Source organism: Squalius cephalus (assembly GCF_949319135.1).
Source record: "Squalius cephalus genome assembly, chromosome: 9".
Classification (NCBI taxonomy): domain Eukaryota; kingdom Metazoa; phylum Chordata; class Actinopteri; order Cypriniformes; family Leuciscidae; genus Squalius; species Squalius cephalus.
The window spans coordinates 15,371,428-15,383,763 of NC_137130.1; the positions used below are offsets into that span (position 1 = coordinate 15,371,428).

Consider the following 12,336-nt stretch of genomic DNA (forward strand, 5'->3'; position numbering starts at 1 on the left):
GTTCGTTTTTATTGTTGGAGTGCAAACAGTATTTTACACGCCGTTTTTATAAAATATAATTTTAGGACACTATTTAAAAACTAATGAAACTCGCACACTTTACATGTGATAGTGGAAAATGTTACAGCCCGACGTCGGGTTTTATGTGTGGGATCAGGCAACCCATGAAACCGGAAGTTCTCATTCTTACAACGCTGCGCGGGAAAGGCGTCTGTGTTTGGGTGAAAGCGGGAGTGACACACGAAGCTACTGTGCTGAACAATTGTTACGACTATTGCAACTTTAATTGTCAAGGTAACTGGATGAATGTTTTCTATATATAATATGCCTTGTGACTTTTATCATTTATTATTAATTGACATTACGTGCTGTTACCGTTAATGTTCTTCAAGAACTGTTTGTTTAGTTGGTCCAGATTACGCTGCGGCTGTAATAGTTCATAATGCAAGTTAAAAGTACTTTGTTAACGTTACACACAAATGTTACGAGTTGCTATTACTTTTATTAAAGGTTCTCGCGTATTCATGATTTATGGACATTTAAGCTTCAAGTATATTCAAATGTCTAGTGTTGTTTACTTTATAGAAATGTAGCATTGCATTCAACTCCACTGGTTATATAGTAACAGGACAGTGTATTGCTGTTGTGACGTTGTTAAATGAATTCCTATTTTGCTTTTCAGTATGCGTGGTTTCCTCTGTCGTGCCATCATCTTTTACATTCTGTTACTTCCCTCATGTCTTTATCTCTTTGTATCCACGTCCATCAGGAGTCAGAATGAAGGTGGTAACCTGTGAGATTGCCTGGCATAATAAGGAGCCAGTGTACAGTCTGGATTTCCAGCAGAGTGGTGAGGGAAGGACACAGCGGCTGGCTACAGCTGGGGTGGACACCACAGTACGGGTGAGAGAGAGCCTCTTCCTTGAGTTAATACATCACATCTGTTAAGATGTCTCTTAAGTTAACACTGGTGGTGACATATTACAGACTGTAAGATGAGAGCTGCTCTCTTTCAGATGTGGCGTGTGGATAAAGGGCCTGATGGGAAGGCGGTCGTTGAGTTTTTGTCTAACTTGGCACGACACACTAAAGCGGTTAACGTAGTGCGTTTCTCACCCACTGCTGATGTCTTGGCATCTGGAGGGGATGGTAAGTTTAAAGTCAGATCATCACTTGGGTAAGTTCTGAAATCACTTATAAAGGTCTTAATAAAAATATCTGCTTTCTCAAGATGCTGCTATCTTGCTTTGGAAACTGAATGACAATAAGGAGCCTGAACAAACCCCGACCTTTCAGGAAGATGAAGATGCTCAGCTCAATAAAGAGAGCTGGAGTGTGGTCAAGACTCTGAGGTCTGATTTTAATCTATCCCAATTAAAATGTCCCTTCTTGACTGTCTTTGACTTTAAATTTGGCATGAAATGAAAATTAATCTTATCTATTTTCTAAATGCATGTTATTGATCTTCTTGAGAGCAATTTATCTGTCCATAATGTCCTATTTTTTTGTGTCCTGCTTTTTTTGAGTTCATAATTTTTAATCAAAATGTTTTAACTTGATCTTTCGGTGAAACAACAGTCTTCTCTCTGGTAGTGATATACAGGTGCTGGTCATATAATTAGAATATCATCAAAAAGTTAATTTATTTCAAGAATTCAACTTAACAGGTGAAACTAATATATTATATAGACTCATTACATGCAAAGTGAGATATTTCAAGCCTTTATGTGTTATAATTTTGATGATTATGGCTTACAGCTTATGAAACCCACGAAATCAAAATCCCAGAAAATTAGAATATTACATGAAATCACACAGTAATTACACAGTGATACCATGGTCGTTGAACCAGGTTTTGGTTCTTTTGGCAGTGTGGGCCGGTGCAAATCCTGCTGGAAAATGAAGGAAGCATGAAGTGCTCTGAAAATGTCCTGGTAGACGGCTGCGTTGACTCTGGATTTAATAAAGCACAGTGGACCAAAGTCCTCTTTTCTGATGAGAGCAAATTTTGCATCTCATTTGGAAACCAAGGTCCCAGAGTCTGGAGGAAGAATGGAGAGGCACACAATCCAAGATGCTTGAAGTCCAGTGTGAAGTTTCCACAGTCTGTGTTGGTTTGGGGAGCCATGTCATCGGCTGGTGTTGGTCCACTGTGCTGTCCACTCAACGCAGCCGTCTACCAGGACATTTCCAGAGCACTTCATGCTTCCTACAGCAGACAAGCTTTATGGAGATGCTGACTTCATTTTCCAGCAGGATTTGCACCTGCCCACACTGCCAAAAGAACCAAAACCTGGTTCAATGACCATGGTATCACTGTGTAATTACTGTGTGATTTCATGTAATATTCTAATTTTCTGGGATTTTGATTTCATGGGTTTCATAAGCTGTAAGCCATAATCATCAAAATTATAACAAATAAAGGCTTGAAATATCTCACTTTGCATGTAATGAGTCTATATAATATATTAGTTTCACCTGTTAAGTTGAATTCTTGAAATAAATTAACTTTTTGATGATATTCTAATTATATGACCAGCACCTGTATGCTATCGCTTAGTCCGCTTAAACGCTTCCCCTTTCTTACAAATGACCTCAAGCTCATACTTGGCTGTTCTGCCTCCATCAATCAACAATCAATGGATAGAACCAATTCCCCAACCAACAATTTTCTTTTTTTGATAAACTGTTTCACTCAGATATGCATCACAATATAGAAGAAACCATTTGCACCTATTTTCATTTCATTGCAATTTTAAGTTATAATTACTTTTGAAGAAGTTTGTCAAAGCTCATATTGTTGTTTGTGCTTGTTAGGGGACACATTGAGGATGTATATGATATCTCATGGACCAGTGATGGGAATTTCATGGTTTCAGGCTCTGTGGACAACACTGCCATCATGTGGGACATCAACAAGGGTATGAAACTTGAAGAGGGAACTGAAGTGCTATGTGACTTAAATTATGACAGTATTGTAAAATGATAATAGTTGTTTAGAAAGCAGAACTTTATGAAGTTCCTTCATAAAAGCTTGCTTCCTAATCCAGCTATCTAATAAACCTGAAATTGTATATTGTTGGCTCTGATGAATTGCTTTCGTTCCTCTATTGTAAGTTGCTTTGGATAAAAGTGCCTGCTAAATGCATAATGGTAAATGTATTGAATTCAGTGCCTGTTTTGTTTGCAGGTCAGAAGATGTGCATTTTTAACGATCACAAAAGTTATGTGCAAGGAGTAGCATGGGACCCACTTGGGCAGTACATCAGCACATTAAGCTGTGACAGGTTAGTGTGTTGATTTGTAAGGGCTTTCAAATGAATTTCAAGCCATTACAGATTATCATAGACAAGAGTCTTGTGATGAGGATTTTGAAATGAAACCTTTCATGGTTTTACAAACTGACAGCATGTAAAATCTCTGTGTCTTAGGGTAATGCGCGTATACAGTGCTCACAACAGGAGAAAAGCTTACAGCGTGAGTAAGATGGCATCAGCCGCTTCTGCAGATGGAGAGGTGAGTGTCACTAGGATCTTCAGCCAGCCTTTATTTTTATTAAGCTGATAATTATTAAGAGATTCCTTCCTTGCCCTTTCAGGGCTCTAGACTATGACCAAACGGTATAATTTTACAGCCTTTTTCCTGCTGGTGTGATTTCATTTTGTAAGGCATCCCACTCTGGCCGCCACTACGTTGCCCAATTTATAATTTCTGTTTCAATGAGAAACTGTACTAAACTGATACCACGCTACACATTTGAGCTGCGCAGATTTGACAGCGCAGCTACTACACAACGCTGAGAGATCCAGTAAGAATGTGTTTGAGTTCGCCGCAGAATTAATAACATTACTGCAAGATGTAGTGAGAACCATTCAAATGTTCTGCAGAATTCTGTTATAAACCATATTGGATCTAGGGATGCACTGAAATAAATTCTTGGCCAGTGCCGAAACCGAATATGAATATGAAGGCCGAATACCAAAAGTGCTTTTTCACATTTTTTTAACCAACAAATCGCAATATAAATATTTTTATTTGGCCAATCGATGAGCCCCCCTTTTTGGCCTATTATGCTACAGGCCTGGTTCTAGAATCAAATCACTGAGGGTGCTTCTAAAATTACTGAGGGTGCTCTAGTACAGTGCAGATGTAGGCTAAGCAGCGGCTCCACCATAGCAGTGTACACAATTTCAATGAAGCTCCCAACAGTGCACAATAAATCTCTTTCTTACACCGTGTCTACACTTTTTGTTAATAAAGAGGTTTTGCGTGCCAGCATAAATCAGCACTGAATAAAATCTCTGGTGTTCTAAACTTATATATAACACCTCTGAAATAACACCTTTGATGGCCATTGCGTTCAAGAGATCAACAACTATGTCTGTGATTGGCTACATTGATCACCGCTGCAAAAAAAAAAGCACAAACACAAATATGCACTTGAGTGTTTGCTGAATCTGTTTCGCCAATATATATTACAGTATCATCTGAGGGTGCGCTTGCTTACGTTTGAGAGTGCTTAGACAATTAAGCAGAACCGTGTCTGCAAAAGGCCATTTTTACATATTTTTCGGACACTTTAAAATTCTTCCACACTGCCAACATGTTTGCTGCATTTATAAAGTGTGTGCGCCTCTTACTCATGCTGGTTGCTATTTGATCGTGTCAAAAACGTCATTGTTCGGTAAAATTTATTCTGTCTTTTCACGTATTTGGCCGAACACCGAAAGTGCTTTTTTTTTTGCTATTTTCGGACGTACATTCGGTGCATCCCTAATTGGCTCAAACATCGCTGACCAGGAGAAACATTGTGCCATGAACAAACAAGTTATAGAAAGCTTTTCAGTCCACAAATCACCAATGTTCAGCATGGATTTAATGTAGTAATGCTAACTGTAGCCATGGTATTGTGGCAGAAATTGTTAAATGTTTTTGTATTATTTATTTCAGGGTTTGTACAACCTTTTAATAGTGAAATTCAAGTGCTTCACACAAGCTCAACACAAGATGTTATTTGTAATGTGATAAATATTATTTGTTCAATTTTCAAAGATTATCTTAATATTATATTTTTCACACTTTTTCTTTTGAAGTAATATATAGATATTATGAAATCGCTATTATAAAATATCAAATAAATGTGTGTTGTTTTTTAGTAAATAGTTTCTTAAATGTGTTTTTAAATTGTAATGACTTTTGTGCAGGTGAAGAACTACAGAATGTTCCATGATGACAGCATGAGATCGTTCTTCAGACGTCTCACCTTCACACCAGATGGGTCATTCCTCCTTGCACCAGGTACAAAAACACTATCATCTTTAAAACACTATCATCTAAGTGTATACACTGTGTATGTAATGTGTGTGAGACTTCTTATAACAAGCTATTTAATATGCATTTTGACACATTATACAGTATGTATTTTTGGCCCAGTGTCCATTTACATGTACTTTCCTTGTGTGGTTATGGAATATTTTTATTTATTTTTAGCTGGGTGTGTTGAGGCTGGAGAGAATGTCACAAACACCACATATGTGTTCTCCAGAAGAAGCTTTAAGAGGTTTGTGTTCTAAATGTGTATGGTCAATTGTAAACCTATGCATTAATCACATATACACTACCACTCAAAAGTTTGGGGTCATTTTTAATTATTATTAATATTTTTATTTAGCAAGTATGCATAAAATGTATCAAAACAACGTGCTTTTTGTGAATAAATTGCATTTTAAAATGCATTAAAATAGAAAAGTTATATTAAATTGTAATAATGTTTCACCATATTATTGTTTTTACTGTTTTTTTGTTATTGAATAAATGCAGCCTTGAGCATAAGAGATTTCTTTTAAAAAAAAAAAAAATCCTTATCAACCTCAAACTTTTGAAAGGAAATGTAAACCCTAAATCTTTAAAAAAAAAAAAAATGCATGAAAACCTTGTGGTTCCAGTATTTTAAATAAGAATCAGTTTTTAATAACAAGCCCGAATGCTGACACAGTCAACTTTAAATGTTTAACTGTTGGTTTGTGTGTCAGGCCCATTGCTCATCTGCCCTGTCCATCTAAAGCGACCCTGGCTGTGCGCTGCAGCCCAGTGTACTTTGAGCTGAAGACAAAGAGAACTGAAGGTACAAACAATACTCTTCCAGAGTTATGTTTGTGTTCCATGCAACGGAAAGACGGTGCTCTTCTCTCTTCTAGTGTTGTCAAAAATATCGATATTTCGATATGTATCGATGCTGAAATATCTGAAACTGTTCCAATATTCCTTTTCTGCAATGTGATATGTGTATATATGTGTGTGTGTCTATCTATCTCTCTCTCTCTCTCTCTCTCTCTCTCTCTCTCTCTCTCTCTCTCTCTCTCTCTCTCTCTCTCTCTCTCTCTCTCTCTCTCTCTCTCTCTCTCTCTCTCTCTCTCTCTCTATATATATATATATATATATATATATATATATATATATATATATATATATATATATATATATATATATATATATATATATATATATATATATATATATATATATATATATATATATATATATATATATATATATACACATATACATACACACACACACACACACACACACAGTACAGGTCAAAAGTTTGGAAACATTACGTTTTTTTTATATTTTTGAAAGAAGTCTAATGCTTATCAAGCCTGCGTTTATTTGATCAAAAAATACAGAAAAAAACCCAGTAATATTGTGAAATATTATTACAACTTAAAGCTACACTGTGTAATTTTTTTAGTTGATTCTTAGCAAAAAACACTTAGTTCTTTCAAAAATATATGTGCTCATTAATGTATATTTACTTCTTTCAAGTAATAAAGTATTCTCTTAAGTTTATAATCTGCCATTGAAAGTACATATGGGTGAGGGGTTCGAATGCCGGTCGCCATGTTGCCCCTCCATCTTGAAACTACATTAGCCAAAGAGGGACATGCCTGTAAATTCAAGCTTCGCCTTTTGCGTTTTTCACTCAGTGACGAATGCGAGGGGGAGATTACTCGCGAGTCGCGACTGCCGGCAGATTTTAAAGATATGTGTGTGCGTGTTCACTCACATTTGATTTTAAAAAAGAGAGAATTAAAACGTCAACGCGACAGGCAAATCAGCAAGACCAAAGTCAATATTGGAGTAACTTTTCCCAGATGGAAAGAGCTCATGAGGAGCAAAGATTTTAAAACGGACGCCGAAGTTGCCTGCTTTCTTCTCGACAGGTAATTCAGCCTATTTGTGTAAATTCTAAGTTTTATAGTTGCTTGTCTAACCATAGCATGGTTGTGCATAATGCCAGAACGACCTCTAGTATAACTTCATCCTCACATCAATGGTGAAAAAGTATTGTTTACCTTGTAACATAAATCTGTGCTGCGACGGATCACAGGTGATGAATAGTTTTAAAGGCGCAATTTTTTAAGCTATATAAAAAAAGGACACTGTAAATTTTAGTTATTTTTAATTGCTTTTACTTTGTACACATTGTAACGTTAGCCTAATCTGATTATGCTGGGATAGCCGATTCCAAGGGTGACGTTTACCTCCTGACATCTGTCCTGTAGTTTTATTCATTTTAGACGTATTATTGTTTATTATTGTCATGGACGAAGTCGATAACTGGAAGCCATGTTAATCTTGGAATAATGCGGCCACCGTATGAGTTAAAACGCCCTCGGAATTGAAAGGAACAGAAACTAATATTCACTGGGTAGTCATATACAATTTCACCGCTAGATGGGTGAAAAATTCACACAGTGTAGCTTTAAAATAATAGTTTTCTATTTGAATATACTTTAAAAAATAATTTATTCCTGTGATGCAAAGCTGAATTTTCAGCATCATTACTCCAGTCTTCAGTGTCACATGTGACATCCAGTCTATCACACGATCCTTTAGAAATCATTCTAATATTCTGATTTATTATGAGTGTTGGAAACAGTTCTGCTGCCTAATATATTTGATGAATAAAAGGTTAAAAAGAACTGCATTTATTCAAAATAAAAAAAATATTTTCTAATAATATAAATCTTCTTTATTATCACTTTTTATCAATTTAACACATCCTTTCTGAATAAAAGTATTGATTTATTTCAAAAAAAGAAAGAAAAAACATTACTGACCCCAAATTACTGACCAGTAGTGTATATTGTTGTTACAAAAGATTTCTTTTAAAAAAAAATTTGCTGCTTTTTTTTATTTTTTTTACTTTTTATTCATCAAAGTATCCTAAAAAGTATCACAGGTTATGAAAAAATATTAAGCAGCAGAACTGTTTCCAACTTTGATGATGAATCATCATATTAGAATGATTTCTAAAGGATCATGTGATAGACTGGAGTAATGATCCTCAAAATTCAGCTTTGCATCACAGAAATAAATGATAATTTAAAGTATAATAAATGGAAAACCAATTATTTTAAATTGTAATAATATATCACAATATTATTTTTTTTCTGTATTTTTGATCAAATAAATGCAGGCTTGATGAGCAGAAGAAACTTCTTTCAAAAACATTAAAAATAGTAATGTTTCCAAACTTTTGACCTGTACTGTATATATATATATATATATATATATATATATATATATATATATATATATATATATATATATATTATACCATCTGCGCATTCTAGCTCTCTTCTCTTCAACAGCAAGTTGACACACACCCGCCTCCTCTCACTCACTCGTCCCATTTGCTTCGGTTGAATAGTGCTTGTACTGCGCATAATTTCTAATTCCCGCAGGGTTTGCGCTCACAGAAAATCACTCGCTGCTCTTGACTGAATAACTAGCTATTGCAACAATTATCCAAATTATCAGAAAATTGAGATAACAGATTATCTGTATGGCAGTTTTCCCCCTTGGTATCTCAAATGGTATACAATATATATTTCGATACAATATATATTTCGATACAATATATCGAAATATTTTTCAAAGTATCATATTGAAGTTGGAAATTTCAGAATCATGACACTACTCTCTTTGTCCTACAGATGGTTCACTGAAGCCGGTGTCAAACACGTTTAATCTGCCATATCGGCTGGTATTTGCAGTTGCATCAGAAGACTCTATCTTCTTTTACGACACACAACAGACGATGCCATTCGGATATGTTTCCAACATTCACTACCACACACTGAGTGATCTGAGCTGGTAAGACACACATACGTAAATAGATGTTGTACAGACTAGTTAATGCGTTGAGCCTGTGTTGTTTTCACATGACTTGAGTTGTGCTTGTTCTACGTTGTGACAGCAGGGGGAAGATTCTTCTGTCCACAAAATGCATCCCAAAGTAGTTGCATGACATTTTTTGTGTCTGGTAACCTGCAACAGCCAAATATATTTGGAATTTGGAACACAAACTGAAACTAAAGAAATTCTTTACATTTATTATCCTATCAATAATATAGCATGTTATTACATATAATAATAATAATTATTATTATTATTATTATTATTATTATTATAAGTATTATTATCTTTTTATACATTTGTTTTTAATAGTTACATTTTATTTTTTTTACATTTTATGTTTTTTATTCATTTATTTTCCAGTCCTGGCCTTTTGCTACTTTATAAGTTCAAGAGTGGAAAATTTGCAATGATTGATAAATGCCACCAAAACCTATTTCTCATGTGTCACAGATGCATACCTTACAGAAGAGAGTAGCCTGAAATACTCCTGTCTATTTAGAAATGGTCTTTGTCTATAATGAAATCCAATTGACCAACCAATGCTATTGATCAAGTTATAGAAAATGCAGACATCTAGTGTCTTGAATCATTTTGATAATAGCAGTCATTCACTAACATTTGTTGTTATGCACATTGTTCCACAGGTCTCGTGATGGCTCCTTCTTGGCAGTGTCTTCCACTGACGGCTACTGTTCCTTTGTGTCATTTGAAGAGGGGGAGCTGGGCACCCCATTGAAGGAGCGACCTCCACTGGAGATGGTGACCCCATCCTCTACCAATGAGAAGAAGGGAAAGAGACACTCAGCCAATGGAAGGACTGCTTCCCCAGTGCCTCGCCAGGCCAACATACCTGCCGTACAGGAAAAGGAGAAAGAGGGATCTACTGGCCCTGCATCCTCGAAGACCCCCAGCATATCTGGGCCAGAAGAGAAACGCACACCGCAAGGGAAAAACAAACCTCAGCCCAGGAGGATCACACTCAACACCCTGGAGGGCTGGGGCAAACCCAGCACCCCCAAATCACCAGCAGCTGCCGCCAGTACAACCCCCAGCACACCCAAATCTGCTCCCTCTACCCCTGGATCCAGCAAAGGACCTCTTACACCTCATACAGCCCCCAGCACTCCTCTTGGACCCCTCAACTCCAAAAGTACCACAACTCCAAAAGGACCCACTCCTAGGTAGGGCGGCACACCTGTGGTGTGATCTGATGTAACATTGTGTTTTAACCATACCACCATTCCAAATTGGGGCCTGGTAGTTTTTTTATTTTATTTATTTATTTATGTATTTATTTAATTGTCATGGCAATCCATAAATACATCCCTAGAGATTATAGATTTAGTTTTACAGACAAATCCATGACTTTAGCAGTAAAGATAATGTTCACAATGCATCAAGTATGTACTTCTCTTTCAGACGAATTTCACTGACTCCAGTTGTACCCAGATCCCCCAATCCCTTTGTCACCCCATCTTCCACTGAGAAAGCCAAGCATGGTTAGTAGAACCAATTATTGCATGCTTTTAAGTTTGTTTGTTTGTTTGTGTTAAGCTTTTTTTTTATAAAGTTTTTTTTTTCTTCCTGATGTTTTAATTATTTGGTTAAATTGTGTTTGAATGGCTGTAATACTTTTATTACAGAGAGACCATCTCCTCCCAGTGACCCAGCGTGCAATCCTCCTGAGTCCAAGAGGTCCAAGACTGATGTTCTCAAAGGTTCTGCCCAGAGCAGTGAGCACAAAGTGGGCACAGAACCCAGCGCCACACCCCAGGAACCATAGGCACTGAACATGGTTCTTTGTGCATCTTTATTAGCACTCGCATCCTCAGAAATGAAATATACTCATAAACCAGTAACTTAAAATCTTTCATGGACATGGAGTGTCAGATATGGACTTTCTGAAGCTCATCTTCACTTCTTCTTTTTCAGTGTTTTTCTATTTTCTATGAATAAGTGTGTATGTTCTTTAAGAGGGAAATGCATTGAATTATTCTTAAAAACAACCTTCTCCCTCATGGCTTAAATTCCTTTATTTTTAGGACAGGAATGTTTTACTGTTGGACCATCGGTTTAAATTTTCTGCATAAAGAATTCTTAAGAATGTGGAAGTTTGTTTTTGAAGTACAAAATGTTTAGATATAATCGATTGTCATGTTTTGTAAGATTTGCTTGAGCATTTTGTGATTCTTTAAAAAAAAAAGTACTAAATGACTTGCCTGGATTGGATGGTTTGTGACTGCTTTTTGCTGCATTTGAAACTGAGTTTTATAGAATATGATGAAGATGCCATCAAAAGTCTATATTATATAGTAGGATGTTATTTTACAAGTTATATCTTTAACAGTAGCAAGCTGTGTGTTAAGGGAAGTATATGAACTTAAGTTCGGTATCACAAATGCAAACACTTACAATGTAAATCCTAACAAGAAAACAGATTAAGATTACACTGCCTAATTTAGTCTTTTCCCATTTAAAACCTGTTTCAGTATTCTGTTTAATATAACAACCAAGTGTATTAAAGCATTTCTTACAAAGATTGAATCAAAAAGCATTTTAAATTCTCATTTTACATTAAACCACTGACAGATGGAGTGACTGACATTGATTATCTCAAGGGTTGGGCTATATTAGGCAGCAAATCAACTGTCAGTGTTTGAATTTCGGAAAGATCTGACTGACTTTGACAGGTCGAATAATGATGGCTAGATGACTGGGTCAAAGCATCTCCAAAACGGCGAGTCTTCTGCTCCGATCACACAGAAGAGCTACTGTAGTTCAAATTGCTGAAAAACTTAAAGCTGGTGCCTACAATGGGCATGTGAGCATCAGAACTGGACCATGGAGCAATGGAAGAAGACTGCCTAGTCTGATGAATTTTGTTTTAGATTGGGTGTGTGTATCATTTACCTGGGGAAGAGATGACAGCTGGAGGCACTATGGGAATTGCCAGAAATTTCCATTAATGGTGGGGAAGCGTTGTCTCATAAATGATTGAAAATTCTGTAAATTCCTATGTATACTATAGAGGACTACACAAAAATCCACTTACTCAGAATTAGGAAAATATCTATTTTTGTTATAAATCAGTATTTTCAAACAAATCTATTGTATTGGGTGCCAAAA

General features: G+C 36.1%; 1 protein-coding gene across 2 annotated transcripts; it reads left to right on the forward strand.

The window, feature by feature from the left end:
• Positions 1 to 158: 158 nt before the first annotated feature.
• On the forward strand, positions 159 to 11,801 carry chaf1b (chromatin assembly factor 1, subunit B). 2 transcript variants are annotated; one of them, XM_079882375.1, is made up of 14 exons: positions 159 to 294; positions 770 to 903; positions 1,017 to 1,149; positions 1,232 to 1,352; positions 2,818 to 2,921; positions 3,191 to 3,287; positions 3,432 to 3,516; positions 5,205 to 5,298; positions 5,491 to 5,560; positions 6,033 to 6,124; positions 9,006 to 9,165; positions 9,855 to 10,391; positions 10,630 to 10,709; positions 10,854 to 11,801. In XM_079882375.1, the coding sequence occupies exons 1-14, from the start codon at positions 165 to 167 to the stop codon at positions 10,991 to 10,993; spliced, it is 1,977 nt and encodes a 658-aa protein (XP_079738501.1). In that variant the 5' UTR covers positions 159 to 164; the 3' UTR covers positions 10,994 to 11,801. The 2 variants fall into 2 exon arrangements, with proteins under 2 accessions (XP_079738501.1, XP_079738502.1); XM_079882376.1 differs by having other exon boundaries at positions 223 to 293; positions 753 to 903.
• Positions 11,802 to 12,336: the final 535 nt, after the last annotated feature.

Excerpts from the sequence above, each read along its gene's own strand:
- chaf1b (XM_079882375.1), top strand. The coding sequence starts at position 165 with ATGAAACCGGAAGTTCTCATTCTTACAACGCTGCGCGGGAAAGGCGTC. Across the intron at positions 1,353-2,817 it reads AGTGTGGTCAAGACTCTGAG|GGGACACATTGAGGATGTAT; the intron begins GTCTGATTTTAA and ends TGTGCTTGTTAG. Across the intron at positions 2,922-3,190 it reads CATGTGGGACATCAACAAGG|GTCAGAAGATGTGCATTTTT; the intron begins GTATGAAACTTG and ends TTTTGTTTGCAG.